The sequence below is a fragment of the Cervus elaphus genome, chromosome 8 (assembly GCF_910594005.1).
Source record: "Cervus elaphus chromosome 8, mCerEla1.1, whole genome shotgun sequence".
Lineage (NCBI taxonomy): Eukaryota > Metazoa > Chordata > Mammalia > Artiodactyla > Cervidae > Cervus > Cervus elaphus.
In genome coordinates, this window is record NC_057822.1 from 11,481,931 (window position 1) to 11,504,680 (window position 22,750).

The 22,750-nt window shown below is 40.9% G+C and overlaps 1 protein-coding gene across 10 annotated transcripts in view; it reads left to right on the forward strand.

The window, feature by feature from the left end:
- EPB41 (erythrocyte membrane protein band 4.1) overlaps positions 1-22,750 on the forward strand; it is a 178,563-nt gene that overhangs the window by 152,732 nt on the left and 3,081 nt on the right. For 5 of the 10 annotated variants that reach the window (XM_043909494.1, XM_043909486.1, XM_043909489.1 and 2 more), the window contains 5 exons: positions 8,706-9,155; positions 10,290-10,418; positions 18,207-18,308; positions 19,421-19,501; positions 22,319-22,423. In XM_043909494.1, coding sequence (XP_043765429.1) covers positions 8,706-9,155; positions 10,290-10,418; positions 18,207-18,308; positions 19,421-19,501; positions 22,319-22,417 — 861 coding nt within the window. In that variant the 3' untranslated portion in view covers positions 22,418-22,423. The remainder of the gene's footprint in view (positions 1-8,705; positions 9,156-10,289; positions 10,419-18,206; positions 18,309-19,420; positions 19,502-22,318; positions 22,424-22,750) is intronic. The other 5 variants (XM_043909491.1, XM_043909492.1, XM_043909493.1 and 2 more) reach the window with 2 other exon arrangements.

Genomic DNA, 22,750 nt, shown 5'->3' on the forward strand with positions numbered 1-22,750 from the left:
GGGGGTGTTATTTAAATACATTTTGATCATTTAAGTGACTGTAATATTTATTGTTTACTTTAGTTCAGAACCAGGAGCTGGACTCTTCTGCTGGGTATCTTCCTTCTGTGCTTTAGCAAGATAACCTCGATTCCTGCTGGTTCTGTGGTCATTTGCAGTGCAAAGCATTTCTTACTGGGTTTGCAAAGCAAGGGTAATGTGCTATGTGGGTGTATGTGTGTCTGTGCACACCCCTCCCCCTCAATCCCACTGCTACCTTCTGCTCATTCCCTTTGCCTTATCAAAACTTGTTTTTTTAAATTGTATAAGTAAGCCTAACGAATCCCCAAACCTCCTTTTTTCTGACATACAGAAATGCTGATAAAAGTTTAATGTATTAACTTTCCCTGAGATATTTGCATTTCAACAGGCCACAAAGTCATTGCAAAGATGATGGTGACATTACAGAGTTGATCGTATCATTAAGCATGATTTCCAAGGTCAGTTCTGACTCTCGGTTTACTTGATTGAATGGCAGAATAGAAGGAAGAGAATGGGAAAACCCATGGTAGTTTAATAGATGTAGGAGATTTAGGGTTCCATTGAGTGAAGTGATTATAGAGACAGTATGCTGACTCCAAGCCTCTTTTTACAGAAAATTTAGTAATTTCTGGAAGCAGAATCTGTGGGTAATAACACAAAGAGATATACTTTAGGCTTAGAAACAGCAATAAATCTATGAAGCTTTAAAATAGTAACTTTTGTAACTGATCAAAAATGTTCTCAAAACTATTAAAAACTGCCTATCCAGTGTTCTTCATGAGAATCTTGGCTCAGGAATACTTAAATATCTTCAGAGTGTATCAATTTTAGTTATTATCTTCTGTCACAATTTCTTTCTTCTAAGTTCTACCTGTGATATCCTCTAAAATATAACAAGAACCTGATTCAGAACATGCTAGGCTGCAAGGAAGACCGGCCTTAGTTAAATCCATGCTGCTGTTGTTCAGTCACTAAGTAGCGTCCGACTCTTTGCGACCCCATGAACTGCAGCACCCCAGGCTTCCCTGTCCTTCACTATCTCCTGGAGTTTTCTCAGATTCATGTCCGTTGAGTCAGTGATGCTATCTAACCATCTCATCCTCTGTTACCCTCTTCTTCTGCCTTCAGTCTTTCCCAGCATGAGGGTCTTTTCCAATGAGTCGGCTCTTTGCATCAGGTGGCCAAAGTATTGGAGCTTCAGCTTTAGCATCAGTCCTTCCAGTGAATATTCAGGGTTGCTTTCCTTTATGATTAGTTAAATCCATAGGGTTGGCTAATTTGTATACTTAAGAAACACTTATATAGGAACTAGTTCTGGTTTGTGTTTCTTTGCAAAAAGGAGTATTTTGAGAAATACAGTACAATGACAAATAATATCTAGTATTTGCTTAGTACTTCATTTTGAACACAGTACACAGTTAACCCTCACAATACCCATATCAGATATATAGTGGTGTTCTGGCTTTATATGATAAAATTGAGTCTCAGAGCAGTTCAAGAACTGCTCAAGAACAGGCAGTTTTTAAGTGAGAGAACTAGAACTGCAACGCAGCTTTGATGTTTCAGTTCAGTGGTATTCTGTTATGCCACAGCTCTATCCTAAGTCACTTAGTCCCCAGGTGAAAATGTGATGAAAGCTACAGAAAGTAAATTAAGAAGGCTGGAATTTGTGAGACTCTAGTGACTTATAAAACTACGTATTAAAAATGGTGCTTTAAGATCCCCAACCACTAATAAGTTGATTTATTAACACTGGACTGCCCTTAACTTGCCTTAAATCCCTCAGGTTGTTTCACAGAATGTCTCAGAACCTGAAATAGGATCTTTCAGTCAGTAGGAACCAGCAGATGGACATAAGAAATGAGGCCTTGGGACTTCCTTGGTGGTCCAGCAGTTAAGACGTTGCACTTCCATTGCACAGGGCATGGTTTTGATCCATGGTTGGGGGATTAAGATCATGCATGCCATGGTGTGGCCAAAATAGAGAAGAAAAAAAAGAAAAGAAGCCTTGCCTATTGTTGAGACAGAGAGTCTGGGGGCTTTTTTTGGCCTTGGGGGTAATCTGGTTCTTGGTTTTAAAATCATTCAGAAGAAAATAGTTTGTTTGGAAGAAAATAGTTGTTTCATTGACACATTTATTGGAAATACTTATTAACAGATAGATCAGTAGTTCAAATTCCCAGTAATTAAATCAAACTTCAAGTACCAGTTCTGAGGAAAATCAGATTTGTCCAAAAGCAAACAAACTAGAAACACGTTGTCATCAAACCGAAAGACATTTTATAACTGTAATAATTATTTGTTCTTCATCAAAGAGTATTTCTGGTTTTTTGTGCTTAAGGCTCTAAGTATATTTACGTAAAAGTGAAACTCTTGTTGATTCGGAAGAGAGTGTTAGAGGCTCTTTAAGATGGCACTGGTAAAGTGGGTTAAGACAGGATATTTATGCATTTAGTGACAGAATTTGTATTTTGGTCTGGCCAGACTAAGAAAATTCTCAACTTAATCAATTTGATAAAATAAAATGTCACCTTATCCTGTTAATTGCCCTTCTCTTAAAATTTGTCCTGCATAATTTCAGCAAGTGTAATGTTTATTAATTTGTCTATAATGTCTGTTTGCACATGCATGTGTATATATGATTATAAAATTTTCATTGGTATTCTAAAAATAGATCTTGGAAAACACTGAGTAGAATATGAAGGAGAAGCATTTTCTGAAAACTTAAGCATACCTTGAGTCCAAGGCTCTCTTTAGAAGTTAGCTTTGTAACTGATGTGACTCTATTTTCCTCCTCCTTTTAACATTGTTCTGTTAGCTCTCTAATTCTGCTAATGGTGGACTCAATAACATTGCTGACTGGCTTATTTCAGTGCTTAATGTCATGTTATAATACCAGAAAAGGCGCACACAAAACACTGTAATTAAGCTTACTGACCAGCTCTGATGAATGTTTGCCTTCTCCCCAGGCTTCCGTCATTGCCCCAACCACCACATAGCTCCAAGTTTATCATGCAGACATACTTTACTGCTGTCTGTATATATCATTGTTAATATCTTCATTCAGCTAAAGTCCCCTGGAAATTGGATGACTTCCTTCTTTTATGTATCTCAAAATCACCTAAAAGAGGATTCTCTTCTGAGGTGACAATTAAACAGCTATTTATTGAATTTGGTCAGTTCATTCTGATGTCTTGTACTTAATTTCAGTAAGAGATTTCAACCTGAGGTATAGAGCACTCAGCCAAAACAAACAAACCCCCCCCACACACAAAAGAAATATAAAGCATTCTGATGTGAAGTATAGTAGTGTTTATCCATAGTCAGTATCACTAATCTAGAGTTAATGTTCAGATCAGGTCTTGGGATACTTTAATATTTTATATTCCCAGTGGCTTTTGTGACTTTGGCAAGTGAATGATCATTTTCCATGTGTCTTCAGATGTCTAATAAGACATTCACAGAAAATCTGTGACAACTCACAGATACAGCCATATTTTTATTCATATTCCCGAGAATATCACTGCCATATCTAAGTCAGAAAACATTAAACAAAATGTAATGAAGCTACACTTTAAATTTGAGCTTTTTTTCCACTCAAATAGATTAAGTCCGTCACCATTGACTTTGACTTTCAAAACCCACTCAAAACACTAAATTACTCGTGTTTTATAGTATATTCTCCATATAAAAGGATTTGTATACTGTTACCAGTTGCTGACATTTCTTATTATTCTTTCCATTAACTACTTTTTCATTTAGGAAACCATTAAGGTCTATTTTTAACTGTTTTCAATGGCTTGGAGGATATTAAGGATTTATTAGCACTTCCTTCATAGATTGTTTACCAGACTCTTCAGGTTTTACAGATCATTTCATTACGAAACCAGTGTAAAAGCTTGCATAAGAAAAATAATTTAATAACATTTTTATTATAAAGATAATGCATATTCATTTTTAAAAGGTTGTGAAATACAGAAAAACACAAAGAAAGAAATTAAATTACTTGCAGTCCTACCTCTATTGATATTTTAGTATACCTTGAGGTCTTTTTCATGTGTATAATTACACACATTAGAAAGTATAATTCTTAAATGGATAAGAAATAAAACATAGTATATTATCAAGAGGAAGATTTAGTCTTTGAAGTTAACATTTTTGCCTTCTTCCCTCATTCCAACAATCTAATCATGGTCCTAAAATCAAAGTATATCCCTGGAATCATGTGACAAGGTTGACAGTGAAAAAGTTGCTGTTCTTCACTTGGTCCTTAACTGCCTACCCAGGATTTTAATATATATGAAGATAAAGTGAGACAGTAGCAGGTTCTTTTTTTTTTTTTTAACAGAGAAAGAAACTATTTCCCCATTGCCATCTAAAGATAAAATTGGACTTTACTAAGCAAGGAACAAGTGACAAAATGGAGAGAATTACTACATAGACCCTCCAGGAAAAAAAAAAAGTATATGGCTCTTGCTTATGCAGCAAAATTTTAGAAAGATTTCAGGATTTATCTTCATTGTGATGCTTATAGGATAAGAGAGTCTTGTCAGCATAACTGTACTTATTTCAATAAAATATATAAATCCCTTCCTTCAAAAATAACCTAAAAAGGAAGACTCTGGATTGCATTTAATGAAATAACAGCAAAATACATATAAAACACCCGTATCCCACTTTTAATAATATCTGTAATCCCTAAGTCAAGAGAGAGGTTATTTATAACTCATAAAGACACATACATGCTCAGGGCTTGATGATCCTGTGACATAATCTGTTTGAGTGAGTCATTTTCAAGAGAAAGCCTTTAGGGGGAAAAAAAAATTTCCAAAAAAAACAAAAAATCAAGAGATTTTTCTCTCCCAAAGAAAATACTGGTTTATCGTACTTAGAAGGAACTATTGACTTTCTAAGTAAAACAAAGTTTTCAGTCAAACAATGTTCCTGCTCACTTAAATACTGGTCTAACATTTTTCCTTCTCATATTCTTGAAACCAACTAGACAACCTGTGACATACCCTTTGGAAGATCTGTTTAAAGTTTCCAGGCCAGTTTGGTATTTGGAGCTGTGCAGAATCTTATATAATCCAATGGCCCATGCTGATGGTCATAGCCAAAGGTACAGCACTGTCAGTTAAAATTCTTTACTCATGTTAGATGCCAAATTGTGGGTGTCTTATGTCATAAGGGTTTTATATCTTCTTTTTTGCCCCAATCTCTTCTTCTGGCTTTCCAGCCATCTGCTTATGTTTCAAAGTATGGTGTCAGCCACTAAAATCAGAGTCCACTAAGAGGACTTTGGGCAATAAACCTGAAAAGTCAGGTTTATTGTATATTCTTTTGAACGTAATAGGACGTGTCCTTTGGGCCTACTAGAAATAACTTTCCGCTGCCATGGGAAGAAATGGCCTTTAGAATCAGACACTGACCTTAGGGTTAGGTTAAACTCTAGTTCCATTAGTTCCTAGCTCTCACCTGCTTACCCTCTCTATTTTTTCATCTATAAAATAGAAATCATGACTACCTCGTAATGAGGTTGTGAAAAATGAAAAGAGAAAACATGTTAGAGTAACTGTCACATGGTGAACATGCAATAATGTTAGTTTCCTCTTATTTTACTGATGTAGAACTTTGAATGCTAGTCTGTTCAAGTGGACCACTTTTTATGTTCTTTCTAAACGAGCCTTTTCAGTTTTTTAATAGCTCGAGGCAAAACACTTCTCAGGGCTCCTGAGTTTATCTAGTATAATTTCAACAAGTTTTTACTGAACATCTATTATGTGCCAAAAACTGTGCAAGAGAGATATAGAGCTAAGTCCTTATCCCCCAAGGAGCTCAGTCTAATGGAAAAGATAGATGACTAAACCAATAATGACAGGGTACAATGGGAATGAAAGAGTAATGGTATCTAAACATACTTTAGGCAGGCAGAAGGAACAATACAATATTGACAAAGGCACAGAGGCAAAAGAAAGCATGCTCTGTTCTAAGAATTGCAAATTTTCTTGCGTTAGTAGAGAGAAGGGTGTGTGTGGAGGTGTAGCAGAGTGAAGCTGGAGAGAGAGATAACAGTCATATTTTAAAGTATTTTCTGTGTCTTAGAAAAGGACCTGAACTTTAACGAAAAGTCAGTGAAGAGTCACTGAAGGACTTTAAGCTGAAAAATGGAATTTCCAATGTTTCATTTTTAGAAATAAACACTTTCACAGCAGAATAAAGGATGTGTTCAGGAAAGGGTTGAGATGAGAAAGAAAGAAGGAAGAAGGAAAAGAAAATTTGTTTAGGGAATTAGTAGTAAGCGGGGTGAGGCATTATAAGAGCCTGAATGGAGACAGTAAGTGTGGGAATAGAGAAGAGCAGATAAGGGACATACTAAAGTGGACTGGGTGAGTTTAGTTTGGGGCATATTGTATCCCATATGCCTGGGAGAGTGTCCAGCAAGTAGTTGGCTGTGTTGTCCCGTGGATCTCGACAGCAGAGCCAACTGGAGCGGCTGATTCGACCATATGTGAGAGTGCTCTAAGTGGTAATCCAACCCAGCTGTTATCAGTTTTCCTTTTATTTCCAATGACTAATACGTATTCAGTGATCAGTAAATATTTGTTGAATTGATATTACTGTGGCCACAGCTTTTACGCCTGGTCTCCTCTATTCCTGCTATGAAAAAAATGATCAATCTATCTAATTTTACTCAGCAGTAGGCAACTTTGGGACAGGTGGTGCTGGCCTCAGCAATGTTTGATTCACAAATGGCTTCTTGATGACAGACCACTACTTATCACTTGGTCGGACTGGTATAAAATTGGCTCTTCCTTGATTATCTTAGGCATTTTCCTGGTTATTAATCAACCTTCTCAGTTGTGACAAAATTATTTGGAGAAGCCTCTGCATGTGAGTGGGTTTGGATATGCTATTCACAGCATTAGAGCTAGCATACAGCAATTTGAGAAAGCCTATCTGTTTATTACCAGTGAGTCTATTTTGGGCAGCTCCATAACAGCTTGTCTGACTCAAAAGAAATGGTGAGATAAGTGCCTTAGAAAGTAGTACAGAGTGTTAGTAACATAACAACAAACTCATTCTGGTGTCCCCCAGGCCCTAGCCTATTACTGGTGTTCAGATAATGTTGATTGAATTCAGTGAATCTACATGGTAACTGAGAATTTACAGAGTGCTTTCATATGCTATTGTATTTGATCTTCAGAACCCTGTGAGTCAAACCAAGTATTATTCTCATTTTAAATATGAGGAAATTCATATACGCTTAGCATGAATAGTTTATATATCTCTGATACATCTTCAGACAAAGACAGTTTCTCTTGTCATCTTTCAATTCCATTTTTCATGTCCTAAGTAATATTCATGATCAGTCAATGAAAGAGCTCCCCAATGTGAGTTCAACTTGTACCACCTTGAGATGATCGTAAGTTAGACTGTTCTTAGAAGTAAAATTGGCCTGGAGTTCTTAAGTGCAGTGCATCTTTTCTTCTCTTACTAGACCGCTTGTTTATATTCATCACAGTGTAGACTGGTTTAAAACTTAGGGAGCAGCAATGATTTGTTTAAAAATATATAATACATATAGTGTGATTTCAGTACTAAAATGTGTAGGCTGGTCCAAGCAGAAGTTATTTATTCCAGGAGCACCTTTTTAAAAGAGTGCTTTTCTGTTAATTTCCTATATGGCATGTAATATGGTAAATTGATTTTACCAAAATTTCAGGCCTGTGTGGCTTATTTATAGCTCTCTGGTGAGCACATGCCAATTTTCCTAACATTTGGCTTCTGTTAGATTGTTCATTTCTCAAATGGTTCATGTTCTTTTACTACTAGCGTGAATTCCTACTCTTCTCCCAACCACAGCACTTTTCTTTAAACATTAGGAATAGGTCCACGTACTGTGATGTTATCTTCTCTTCCACATTCTCTTGAAAGTTCTTATTTTAGATCTGTTTATCCTTTAATGTGAGGCATTTAGCCCAAGAGGGAACTCTGTTTCCAGGATTTCTCTCAGGAGTTGGAGACATTGTCATTCATCTGTGGAGAAATACTTCTCAACTGCTGATAAACCATGTTTATTCTGTTTAAAAGCATTGTTTCACTATTTCTGATATTATAGTTAATTCTTTGACCATGGTTGGATTGTCTGTGCTGGATGTACTTACCTTCCATATCTCTGCCAACCAAAGTCTAGATTTCAGCTTCTCCATCATGGACCAGCATGATGATACATATGACTTGGAAATGTATGGAACATTTTTCAATCTGATCAGACTCATCCAGCTACGTTTTATCGACTCATAAATTGCACTGTGTCCTGTGCATAGTAATGAGTTAGGTATTTAGGAATAGTGCCCCCTCTGAGTATGAAGAGTATGTTATACAGAGAAGACCATAGTGACACCAACTGTTTGTTCCTCTGTGAGGCACATTGAAATCATTTCTCAGATTAACCATGTTGTAGAGCTATGACCAAAATGAGGTTGGAATTGTTTAAGCTACTGACATGTTTAGTGAACAGCAAGTAATTCTTCCTTTTGACCACCTTTAGGAGCTAAGATTCCTGGTTTATATAAGTATTAATATTTTTGAGCCCTCTTAGAAATCATTGTTGATTCTGAGTTCACTGTGTTCCCCACCTACTCCTAATCTTCTTGCTCTTGTGTGTGTTCATTCATTTGTAGAACATAAATGGCATTCGCACCGAGGAGGTGGCTGCCGTGACCACGGGGCCATCTACTAGCCCTGACTCTGACTGGGAGGGCCCCAAGCGTTCAGTAATTCCTAGTAAGAGCCAAATGACCACTTCACCGGAGTCTCCAAAAAACTTTGACTTTGGCTCCCTCTCCATAAGCAGCAAGGAGACAGAAGAGAAGGAGCTGGGGGCAGCTGGCTCTCTTGATATTAAGGAAAAGCTGAGAGGTCCTGGTGGGGAGTGTGTAGGAGTGGAGGAACAGGCCAGTGCCTTACAGGCCTCAGTATCACCAGCTTCCTCCCAGCTGCAACTTGGTGAAAAAAAGGCAGAGAGTAGTGAACAGCTTGTTACACCAGGAGAGCCACTTGGAAAGCAAAATGGATCATTTCTTGACTCTCGTGTGGGTAACCAATTCCCCACCTTCATTCGAAGTTTCCAGGTAGTAACTGATTCAATGATGCAGATCTAACGACTCACTTTGGGAGAGGGCCAGAATCTATTCTGCGGAGGCGGTGGTGGTGGCAGTGGTGAGGATAGTTGCCTCTTGGCTCTTTTCAAAAATCACAGAATAAAATTGAAGTTCTTGGTTATTACAAAGAAATGTATTCAGAGTCATTAACACCACCCCCAAAACTCGTCTCCTTGATTGAGAACGGGCTTCGTAAAGAGGCGAGTTTCTGAGACTTCTGTGATGAGGGGCCTTCAGTGTTCTGAGACCCTGCTCAAAAAATTCAGATACTCTTAATTAATTAAAAGGGGTAGTTGACTTTTTAAATGAGGAGTCAGGCCCCAAATAATGGTTTATATATTGCAACCACACGGTGCAGCCCACCACTCCCACTAACCCCACTCACGGGAGCTTCCATGATCATAGGCACTAATCTCCTATGCTAAGGTGGATGGCCACTTAACTTTACCACAATCATATGGTAGTTTCAGGGTGATTTGTAGTCTTGGGGAAGGTGAGCTGATGGACAGGACACCTTTGATATTTCGCTTAAGTTCATTCTTTGGAAATTCCGAGATTAATCACCAGGTGGTGGTAGAACTGATTATCTTCTCTCCACTTTTCCCAATACTGTTTTCTTTTCAATAACTCCAAAGTGAATGTCTGACATTGATTTGAAAGAAGTTAATGAATTCCAGGGTAATGTGTTCCAATGCCAGTGCTAGGTCATGTACCATTTGTACTAAGGGGAGGAAATGTGGCTGATTTCCTTAATTTTAATGGTGCAGTCACAAGGACAAACAGAAGTGACTGCTCTTTGGCAAATAGTTTTATATTCAAATTCCGAAGGTTCGTCTGAAGTGTTTTATATCACCAGTCGTAACTGTCTGATACTACCGCTTTCCATTAAGGCTGCGAAAGTGAAGAGTAGTGCTATTCTTTAATGTCCTTGGTGATTTGACACCTTGTCAGGGCTACACGGGAATAGTGTCCAAGTCTTGGGCAGAGGTTGAGCTCGCCCTTTGCTTGATCAGAGCAATCACTTTGATCAGATCAATGTCAGAAGATTAGCTAGCCACAGCCTTCAGAGGACTCCGGTAACTCTGTTTCTTTACTGCCTCACAGCCTCCCCTGGTAAAGACTCAGACCGTCACCATCTCAGACACTGCCAATGCTGTGAAGAGTGAAATTCCAACCAAAGACGTCCCTATCGTCCACACCGAGACCAAGACCATCACGTACGAGGCTGCCCAGGTAGGACACAGTTCAGTGTTTCAGAACCAGAGACTATCCGGTAAACGTGATAAATCACCTCTCTTCATAGGGCTTCTCATCACTTGCTGCAAATAATGCTAGGCTTTTCTGGGGCAGTGCTTTTCAGAAGAGATCACTGATCTCAAGATGTCCCCAGATACTTTATTAAAAGCAAAATTATCTTGGATCTGATGGCTTATATCCACCCAGTTCAGTTAGGGAGGACAGTCCAGTGTGATGTTTGAGAACATGGGCTTTGGATCAAACAAACCTGAGCTCAGGTCCCAGATTCTCCATATATTAACTTAAACAGGCGGTTGAGCATCTGGGAGCCCTGATGCCCTGCTCCGCCCCCCACGGCCACCTGCACTGTGTTAGCATCTACCTTGTGATTCTGTCGTGAAACTTGTGTAAGACGGTACTTGGACACAACACCTGAAAGTGTTAAGTAAAAGAAAGAAAGTGAAGTCTCTCAGTCGTGTCCGACTCTTTGTGACCCCATGGACTGCAGCCTACCAGGCTCCTCCATCCATAGGGTTTTCCAGGCAAGAGTACTGGAGTGGGTTGCCATTTCCCTCTCCAGGAGATCTTCCCGACCCAGGGATTGAACCCGGGTCTCCTGCATTGTAGGCAGATGCTTTACCATCTGAGCTCCCAGGGAAGTATAAGTAAGTAAGAGCTAAAATAACTGTAATCAATTTACTACAATTAAATTTAAAATCATATAAGAAGTTAGTGCTTAAAGTTTTATTTACCTCCTACTTTTAGTAAAATTTCTCCCTCCTTATTAATAATTTGAATGAACTCGTCTTGCTTAGGTTGAGTCATTTCCTTTTTCATTCACAGAAGCCAAAAGTGCAAAAAACTTTTCCGTCTGTAAACTGAACTGTTTATTCACTACTGCAGCAAATATTTGTTTCAGCATTTATGTATTAGGCCAAAGCAATGTACAGGGTGGACACAGGCCCTTCTCTCTGGAACTGACATTCTAGTCTGGAGAGACAGGCAATAAAACAGAGATGTATACATTTCAGACAGTGATAAGTGCTTTAAAGAAACTAAAATAGGATCAAGAGTCAGACAATATGCGATAACATGAAGAGTTGCTATTCTGGGCCTAGAATAGTCAAGGAAATCCTCTCTGAAAAGGTGACATTTTAGCTGAACCCTGCACGATGGGAAGGAGGCAGCCGCGTGGAGCTCTGGCTGGCCGATTCCACACAAATCCTTTCGGTTAATCCTCACATCACCATAAACTGGGTGATGACGTCCACCTCTGGGAAGTGGTGTCACTTGCCAATTAAAAACACATTCTTTGCAATTAGACAAATGGAATTTGTATCCTAGCTCAACCATGTACTAGCTGGATAACTTTAGACAAATCACTAATCTCTAAGCCTCTGTTTCCTGCCTGTAAAATGGGGATAATACTACCTACCGCCTCAAGTTTGGGAGGAGGATGAAGTGAAATGATGTCTGGACAGCACTTGTTGTGTTCATAGACATTCAGTTAATGTTGTATGCTTCCCCCTTCTCCCTCTTGTTGTCTAGACTATGGAATTTGAGTTTGATAAATAATGACTTGCTCCATTGCTTCAGGTTTCCTGGCAGTGGTGATAAAGTAGCCTCATTTAAGCGGTGGTTTTGGAAGATGGTTCCTAGAGCTGTGTGCTGAATCTGTTAAAGGAGGGGCTGCCTGGGGAGACAGGGATAGGGCTTCTGGCAGGTTTAGGGGGATGCTTGTGAAGAACTGAAGTGTAGCCTGAGGAAACGAGAAGAAAGAGCTATGTCAGGAGAGACAGAGATGGACGACCAGGACTTGGCAGTGGAGGGGACTGCAGAGAAGGCAGAGGACGTTCCTTTAAGACTGTGCACACAGTGAGCTAGGAGTGCTTTGAAAAGAAGTACTTGCTTAGGGGAGGGAACTCTTTAAGCCGTCACTACTATGGAAACAACCCGTCCGTCAATAGAGAACAGGTTTGTAATTTATAGTACATCCAATTAAGGTAATTATGTGCAACCATTAAAAAAAGCTTCTGATGGGAATAATCTATGTGGTAAGTTGGTAAATGAAGAAAATGCAGTACAATATGGTATAAATAATATGCTGTTTACGTGAGGGAAAAGGGTTGTATGTACAGGTATGTATATGTGAATATACTGTCTCTGAGTGGGTGCTCAAAGAAAACAAAAACCCACCACTGGATGGCCTGGGATAAAGAGGGGACTTCAGTCTGTGGTCAGGAGTGGGAGGGACACTGACATTTCATCTCCATTTTGAATATTTTAAATTTTGTAATGTGCATATCAAAAAAAATTTAATGGTTCAAAATAAGTTACTTAAAAAACTGTTAGCGCCATTCTGCCCACAGAAGCCCATGTATGGTTTGAGTGTAGCCCATACAAAAATTCATTTTAAAATATGATAGCATGTAAGAGAAATACAGAGGCCCCATGATGTACAAGATAAAGCCTGTGGGCCCTGGAGTTAGAGAAACTTGGATCTTCTTTAAAAAAAGAAAAAAATAGTCATTTATTTATTTAGCTGCACTGGGTCTTCATTTTGGCATGTGAGATCTTTAGCTGTGGCATGCAAACTCTTAGTTGTGGCATGTGGGATCTAGTTCCCTGACCAGGGATGGAACCCAGGCTCCCTGTGTTGAGAGTACAGAGTCTTAGCCACTGGACCACCAGGGAAGTCCTCAAGAAACCTGGATCTTAATTCCAAAACCTGCTAGCTTTGTGACCTTTAGCAAGTCACTTAACCTCCAAGCCTTAGCTTTCTCTTCTGAGAAATACCTTTATAAGATTATTGAGATAAAGATAGTATTTTCCTGGTGCATAGTGGCTATTCCAAAATGGTAGCTATTATTATATTGTTATGCATCTATCTTTATTTCACTTTAACCAGCTACCTCGGGGCGTCCCTAGTAGCTCAGCTGGTAAAGAATCTGCCTACAATGTAGGAGACCCTGGTTTAATTCCTGGGTTGGGAAGATCCCCTGAGGAGTGATAGGCTACCCAATCTAGTATTCTTGCCTGGAGAATTTCATTGCCTGGCAGGCTCTAGCCTATAGGGTCGCAAAGAGTCAGACACAACTGAGCAAATTTCACTTGCATACATCTACCTTTATTTCACTCTAACCAGGCTTAAGACAAATTTGTGATTTGTCTTACTTCTTATTGACTAGACAGTGGAATATGGTGGGGAAAAGTGTTGACTTTGAAATTAGATTTACTGGATTTGAACCTGTTCCATCACTTACTAGTGTCCAGTCAAGTTACTAAAATCACTTTGTGCCTCAGTTTCCTCATTTGTAAAATGGGGCTAATAATAGTTCTACCCCATAGGGTTGTTGCAAGGAATGAATAAATTAATGCACATAAAATGTGCATTTCAGATTAAGTTGTCACTACCATGGAAATAACCTAAGTGCCCCTCAATAGGAAACAGGTTAAATAAATTATATATAGTACATCCAATTATGGTAATTCTTTGCAATTAGTTTTCTAAAGCTTCTAATGGGAATGTCTACAGGATAAATTGGTAAATGAAAAAGCACAGTGCAGTATGGTATAAGTAATATGTAGAAAAAAGTGACTGGCACATGATAAGCACCAGATAATTATTTGCTATTGTTACTATTTATTTACTATAATTATTTCTGCTTCTGTTTTTATTATCTTGCCAGACAAGTAGACCTGGGAACCTTATTTCAGTCGGTCCATAATTCCTACACTTTGGGACATGGTGAGAGGAGGTGGGGAGCCAGAATAGGGTTTTTTCCTTTTTGCATGTATTTGTATGTATGTGTACTTGAGGTAATATTTACATACAGTGATATGCACAGGTGATGAGTTTGGTTTGATTGGTTTTGGTAAATTTGTCTGTGTAACCAAGATGTTTTGGGGACACAGAACATTTCCATGACCCCTGAAATTTTCTTCTTAGCCTTCTCCAATCTTTGCCTATTCTTGAACTTCATATAAATGAAAGTATACAGTCATACCCTTTTCTGTCTGAACATGTTTTTCAGAGTCATCCATGTTATATGAATCCATAGTCCACTGTTTTGTATTGTTGAGTGGTATTCCATTGTACAAATATACCACAACATGTTTATACTTTCATTTCTTGATGGACTGTTGAGTTGATTCCAGTTTGGGAGAAATATAAATAAAGCTGCTTTAAGCATTCACGTGCAAGTCTTTCTGTGGACACATGTTTTCACTTATCTTGGGTAAACACCTAAGAGTGGAACTGCTGTGTCATAGGATAAGGGAATGGTTAACTTTATAAGCAACTGTGAAAGCCACAGCACCCTTTTCAGGAAACACTGGTAAGAAAAGAGGCCCCATGTGGGAAGAGTGTAAGTCAGAAATCAGTGTCTCCTCCCTCTTCTACCTTCTCAAGACAGAAAAGGAGGAATAAGGGGGTGGGTGACGGTAGATGATAACAGATTCTCAGGTTTAGTAGAGGAGGAGTTCTTCAAGAAGATTTAGCCCTCTTGGCACACAAATTCTTTTTTTTTAATTAAAAATATTATTGACCTGTGGCTGATTCATACTGATGTTTGGCAGAAACCAACACAATTCTGTAAAGCAAGTAGCCTTCAATTAAAAATAAATTAATTGAAAGAAATAAATAAATTTAAAACTAAAAAAGAAAACTATTGAAATATAGTTGATTTACAGTGTTGTGTTTCACGTATACAGCAAAGTGATTCAGTTATTCATAAATATGTATACACATATGTGTACATATATGTCTATACAGATATGTGTGTGTGTATACATGTGTGTGTAATGTATATGTGTATATACACACATGTATATGTGTATGTGTGTATATGTATGTGTGTGTATACACATGTATGTGTGTGTATGTGTATATACACATATGTGTGTGTGTGTGTGTATACACACATATGTGTGTATATGTGTATATATATATATATACAAACACACATACATTCTTTAGATTCTTTTCCATTATTGGTTATTATAAAATATTGAATATAGTTCCCTGTTGGTTATAGATAACCAACAGTAAGTCCTTGTTGGTTATCTATTTTATATATAATAGTTTGTATTTTAATCCCAGACTCCTAATGTATCCCTCCCCGCTACACACCCTTTCCTCTTTGGTAATCATAAGCTTGCTTTTGCTGTGTCTTATTTTTTTCTGTTTTGTAAATAAGTTCATTTGTATCATTTTTTTTTTTTAGATTCCACATATAAGCAATATCATATGATATTTGTTTTTTTCTGACTTCACTTAGTATGATAATCTCTAGGTTCATCCAAGCTGCTGCAAATGGCAAAATTATTTCGTTCCTTTTTATGGTTGAGTAATAGCCCACTGTGTGTATGCTAAGCTGCTGCTAAGTTGCTTCAGTCGTGTCCGACTCTGTGCGACCCCATAGACGGCAGCCCCACCAGGCCCTGCCGTCCCTGGGATTCTCCAGACAAGAACGCTGGAGTGGGTTGCCATTTCCTTCTCCAATGTGTGAAAGTGAAGTCGCTCAGTCATGTCTGACTCTTAGCAACCCCATGGACTGTAGCCTACCAGGCCCCTCCATCCATGGGATTTTCCAGGCAAGAGTACTGGAGTGGGGTGCCATTGCCTTCTCCCCATGGTGTGTATATTGGGACACAAATTCTTAACAACTTACAATGTACTTTTATTTTTCAAATTTCTTTTGATCTTCACAGCTACAGTGGAAGCAGGGCACAAGATTGCCTGTTGTAAAAGTGAGAAAAACTAAAACTCAGAAAAGTCATAATTACTTGCCAAGATCCCATAGCCAGCCACTGTCTGAGCTGGGACCTGAACCCCAATCTTCAGACAAGAAGTCTTTGCCCTCAGTCCTAGTTCAAACATTTATTAGCATAGAAATCCTAACAGTTTATTTAACTTCTCTGGACCTCAGTTGTCTTAAGTTTCCATATACTTAAGTTATAGAAAGTTAACTTTCTATATAGTGTAATAATAGAACCTACTTCAGATATTGATAGATGTGATTGAGGTAACAGCTGCATTATATGCTTGGCATATAGTATGAGTGCAATAAATATTAGTTGAATCTGAATCTAAGGTAGATCGGTGGGTCTGGGCTGAAGAAAGTGTTAGTGAACTAGTCAGTAATATGCCTGGTATGAGGGTGGCTGGCGTGAGTGAAAGACTAGGTGACACAATCAAGTTCTCTCTGTTCTGTCCAGATTCCTACCTGGAAGGGAACCCAGCCAGGGATTGTCTCCTAATTCTCTTCTCCTCTTCCTGCCCTCCCCCTAATGCCTCAAATTTTTGGCTCAATGAAATGTGGTCCTTACTCAAAAGGGCTGGAGGCCTCTGCTTATAATATAAATGACTTCTGTAAAGAGGCAGAGAAAGAGAGTAACTGACACATTGCTTGCTGCAGGCTGCTTTATGAAAACGATTGCAGTTCTCTAAATCCCGCTCTGAGTCAGTGTATGATACCAGTGTTGGGTAGTTTAGGTCATGCCAGTCTGAAAAGCATGTAGCTGTAGGTAGCCTCCATCCTCCTCCCCTCATTTGTTTTCATCTTGGTCAGGGGTTGTCAGCAGCTCTGAGTCTGCTAATGGCCCAAATGGTTGCTGATAACTGTTCATCAGGCCGAGTCTGGCTCCTGCCAAACATTTCTCTTCCTTTTTTGCTAATGTCATTTCTCAGCCTGATCATAATATATTTATCTTGGTCCTAGTAGAGTGAGCTCCAGAGAAACAAGAAGTAGCCCCAGCCCATGTTCTCTGTATAGATTAGTTGTGTAGCCCAGCATTTTAAACACTTTTAAACCCTTCCTATAATGAGGAGGACCCATTTCAATGATACTTTTGGTCTCAATAATTGTCATTGAGATATTCTATGTATTTCCCCCTACTTAGCCTTGAAAGAACATACCTCAGGTGCTCCAGTCTTCCATATTGATCTTCAGAGAAGATAGCCTGAGATTCCTTATACCCCAGCAGGGACCTTTCCTGGTTCTTTCTGGAAAGTTCTGGCATATGACTCAGAATCTAGCCTTGCTTTAGCAACCAAGAGTTTATACCTTTTCTTCTTGCCTTGGGTGGTGTGTAAAGAGCTCTAGGTTTGTAGAGAGGATTGGTTTTGAGTCCTTGGGCAAACCATTCACTTTCTCTGAGCCTGAGTCTTACCTCTAGTGATTAAAAAAAACCCACCTGCCAGGGCAGGAGATGTAAGAGATGCAGGTTAGATCCCTGGGTCCGGAAGATCCCCTAGAGGAGGGCATGGCAACCCACTCCGAATCTTGCCTAGAGAATCCCAGGGCCAGAGGAGCCTGGCGGGCTACAGTCCATAGGGTTGCAAAAGAGTCGGCCACAACTGAAGCTCACACTCACACACGTCTCACCTGGGAGCGCTAGTAAGTATCTGCCTTTTCTATGCATATTGATAGGACTCATGTAAGCATCAAAAAAAGATGAAGTTTTGAAAGTCGTTTGTGAGCTGTCACATGCGCTATACATGTGCATAGTCACTGTCACTGTTTTTGAATCTGTGGTTACACAGCCTCCTCCCTTCTCTGATCCACTCCTGTCCCTGACCCAGTGCTGAGGAAACTAGATTCGTCCAGCTTTTTTAGGAGCTTTGTTCCCAGGGGATTCCTTTTATTTACTAAATAAGAAATCACTGGAAGGGAATTGGGGGTTTGCTTTAGGATGTACAGCCGCAGAGCAAAGCTGCATCTCCAGCATCTGCCCCCGAGGCTTCCCGAGAGGCGTGCTGATGCGTTGTGTCTCCTTCTGCAGACGGACGACAGCAACGGCGACTTGGACCCAGGAGTCTTGCTGACAGCGCAGACCATCACATCCGAGACCACCAGCAGCACCACCACAACTCAAATTACCAAGGTAACAGACAGCTAGAAATTCCTTATGAAACCCAGTGGCATGCCAGGCTTGCTGCCTCTCTGTAAGAACCCTGGTCCATAAACAAGGATTTTCAGCTTTATCTTTACTGAGGCAAGTTATTCCCCATGTTCAGGTGGAAAGGCCCTGGTGCTTTCCCCAGTAATAAACCCAGAGAGACCCTGGGCATCCCTACCTCCTTAGTGGTCTCATAGAGTCACTTTTTCTCTTTACACTTTCCTGTCTCCCTGGTCAGTGGGTCCTCTGTCTGGCTGGGGAAGTCAGTTTAAAGGCAAGTTTTGTTGGGATTATTAAGCAACCATATTTTCCAAGCCAAAAGTCAGAACTTGGGGTCTCACAAAGAGGGTCTCACAAAGAATTTTTATGTCATGTCAAGGATCAAGGCCATGGGAACTATAGTTCAGATGCTGAAATATTGGAATCATTAGAATATTGTTTATGGGGGCAAGAAGGACAAAGTATCTAAAATTGGAACTACTCCCAGAAAATCAGAGATAATCCATATTTGCAGTGGCACTAGAGGAAAAAGCATTTTCTTATAAGTAAGAAATCTAGATTCCTGACCAAACATACAGATGACTGGAAGGCAGTTACTTCGTGTATCTAGACCTTGGTTTCCTCATATGTCAAGTAGGGAGCATTATTTGAGAATCTTTGACATTAGTCATAGGAGACTGTTTTAAAACAAAGAGCTTAGTTTCAAGCTGCATGACATTTTTGTTTATAGTCTTCTGATTTTTCTCCTCTTGAAAATAATAAAAATATACAGGAAAAGAGCAAAAAGAAACACCTGTTCTGTTTACTCAGAGAATTATGTTTAGCTTATTAAAAATTTTTAGCAATACAGAGGAACAGAGGTGTGCTCATTTTAGCAGATCTAGTCCAAATTGTGAACAAGTGTGTGAGAAAGCTATTCTATGCAGTACCCCACAGCAGATTAAAATTTGGAGTATAGTTTTCAGACTGATTTCTTGCTGTTATTTCTTTTGCTGTTTGGGTTTTTCTTTTCTTCTTCCTTCCTTCCTCCCTTCCTTCTTTCCTCCCTTCCTTTCTTTATTTCTTTCTTACATAATAACTTTTCTCTTTGGTTTCAGACTGTAAAAGGTGGGATTTCAGAGACCCGGATTGAAAAGAGAATTGTGATCACAGGAGATGCGGATATTGACCACGATCAGGTGGGGATGCCAAGGAGATTCTGAATGTGGGAAGGTTTCCCAGTGGGTTGACTGATGGATACCAGAGTTGGCTTGCACAAGACAACAGCTTTATCTCCAAAGAGCCCCCTCAGCTTCTCCAGCCCTCAATTAAGAAAGAGGATAAAGGGAATCAGATCACGAGACCTGTGGCGGGGCGGGGTGGGGGGGGCGCCACAGATTGAGGAAGTAGCAAACATGGGCTGCAGACTCAAAAAGACTTGAGCTCGGATCCTAGTTCTTACCAGATTTTAGCTCTAACTCCCTCAGCCTCTGTTTCCTCATCTATAAGCTAGATCTTCCTTCAAGGATGTTGGGAGAATCAAGTGAGATACAGATGTACGTCGTGTGACACGCGGTGGACTCCAAGCAAATGGAAAAACTGCCGCTGTTCAGGGGGGATCGTGTAACCTGTGCTGGAGGCAGTAGAGGCGATCAGACCAGCCTATGGTCTCTGCACTGGGAGGGGCCAGCCAGGGGGGACCTGGTGTGAGAGGCTGGGACTCAGGAGACTGGGAACCTGCTTTCTTAGACCTGTCACGAACTTGCTGTGTGACCTTGGGCAAATCATTTTACCTCTGATTTTTGTTTGTTTGTTTGTTTCGTCTCCTAAAAGAGAGTAGGTTGATCTAGATCATTTCTGGGCCCTTGTGAGTGCTAAAATTCTATGTTTTTATGTTAATTAGGTGCTAATTGTGTGCTTGAAGCAATTAGCAAATAATAAGGTCAGGATTAATGTTCCCAATTCTCTGGCAGCTGAAGTTAGAACAGTGAAGCTGCAGAGAAGAGGGGGTGGAAGAGACTGCATGCAAATGCTTCTGGAATCATTGACAGGAGTGCTGGAGCCATAGTTCTGTGGCCTTTATCCTGATATGCTGAGTGCCTAAAAAAAAAGAAAAAAAAAAACAAAACTGAGCTGCAGTGCTGGCCGTTCCCTGGGTAGCAGGATTGAGACTCACAGCTAAGAACACTGGGCTGAGGGTCCCAGCAGTGAGGCTGCAGAAGCCCAGGTGGGAACCCTGGCAGCCTGTTTGCCCCAGCTCAGGGGATGGGGCTGCGTTACCAGCCTGCACCCACCTACGCGGCCTGATGTGATCTGAGCCCCGGGCACGTGCTCAGTCTGTGCTAGACGGCCTGGGAAGGAGCTTTGGCTTTGCCGTGAGACAGACCTGGGTTGAATCCTGACTCTGCAACTTACTGGTTGTGTGTCTTTGAGCTATTCGGCTTATCTTCTGTAGTTTTGCCATCTGTAAAATAAAAATAACCCTAGGTTTCTTTCAGGTTATTGTGACAAAGGGACATGCACACCTTGATAGCCCAGAGCGGTACTCAATTGTCCTCCAGTCCCTGAGACATGGGGACACATGGAAGGAATAAGACATGGTGGGCTCTGGATGGGGAGGGGGCTCTTGAAGAAGATGCAGGCTGTCAGAGAGAGCAGGTGTAGGTCAGAGGAACCAGAGAGAGGGCTTGGGCGGGGCCTTGGTTGAGCAAACAGGATGAGGGGGGATGATCAGGGCTCTGTAGCGGTAGCAGTTCTAGCAATGGCTTTCATGGAGTCAGGAGACCAAAAGAGGGATTTCCCTTCTTCGCATCCCTCCTAGAGGTAGTCTTAAGAGCCAGAGTCAACAATCAGCTGGTCAAATCTAGCTAGAGCCCTTTTTGATGGGGGGGGAGGGGGGCGGGGGCGCAACAGGCTGTCTCTGAGAATCCCATGCCACTGTCCCCCAAAGGCTGTATTGGGCTCTTCCACCCTGGGGTGCTCTGAGCTTGAGGCTGAGACTTGCAGCCCAAGGGGAGTAGCAGTGTCATTGTGCATGCATGCGTGCTCAGTCGCTTCTGTCATGTCCGACTCTGCGACCCTATGAACTGTAGCCCAGGCTCCTCTGTCCATGGGATTCTCCAGGCAAGAATACTGGAGTGGGTTGCCATGCCCTTCTCCAGCGGATCTTCCTGACTTAGGGATTGAACCTGGGTCTTTTGTGTCTTCTGCATCGCAGGCGGATTCTTTACTGCTGAGCCTCCAGGGAAGCCCAGTGGTATCATTACTCTTCTTTAACTTTTCATCTGCTCCTTTTCACTTTCCTAAAATGATCAAAACTCCTCCAGATACTAAAATAGGGTCATCATGCCCTTCCACCTCCCGCTGAAACTGAAAAACAGTCTGGTAAAGGGGAAAGTCTGATAGATTGAAGTGAAAATCCCCGTTGTATTACTTACTAGCTCTGAAGCATTAAGCATTTTAACCACTGAACCTTGGTTTCCTCATCTATAAAATGGAATTAAGGATACTACCTTGATTCATTGAGTTGTTGTGAAGATCAAGAAATAATAATAAGTAATGGCATGTCATACACCCTCCCACTCTTCCTTCCTTTCTTTTCTCTACTTCAGCCAAAGACATCTCTTCCTCCTTGCAGCATGCTTCATTATCTTCCTCTCCTGTCCTGAGCTTCCCGGTTACCCTGCGCTGAGCACAGATTTTTTGCTTTGTTCTTTAGACACCCTATCTTGAGTGAATCCTCCCAGACCCACCCAGGCTGTCCCCTCTGAAGTCCTCCCTGATTTCCTGAAGACAGCTCTTAGCTTTCCCCTGTCTGTCTCTTAGCCCAGCACCCTCCCTAAGCAGCATGATGACTGATGGGTTCAGCCATCATCAGTGTGGCTCAGCCTACACTCGGCCCTGGTTCTGCAGATGGGAAGATTGAACTTGCCAGAGACGTGGTGTCCCATGACCCTTTCCTTCTTCACCAGCCAGGCTGCTTTCTGTCTGACGGGCGTCATTTCTGTCTTCCTCAGGTGCTAGTACAGGCCATCAAGGAGGCAAAGGAGCAGCACCCGGACATGTCAGTGACCAAGGTGGTCGTCCATCAGGAGACCGAAATCTCTGAGGAGTGAGCTCAGGTGGGGGCTGTTCTTGTGCGGCGGACCTATCCCTCCAGAGGGGTCCACACCGGCACCTGATCAACTGAAGGCAGACGAAGCCTGAGGAGGAGGGTGTGGGAGGTTGCTGTTTCTGGCGCCCAACTAAAGCAGCTAGGTGTCCTCCTGCCCTCAGTGATGGGCTGGAGGAGCTTCCCCACGCGTGGATGTAAACCCCACCCACCTCTTGAATCTTCCCTCACCTTCCTGCTTCCCCATCTCCCTTTCTCCCTGCTACTGTGTTCTCTGCTATCACAGGTCTGTCTGAGTCTAGACCTGGGAGGTCAGAGGAAGAGAACAAAACCAAGA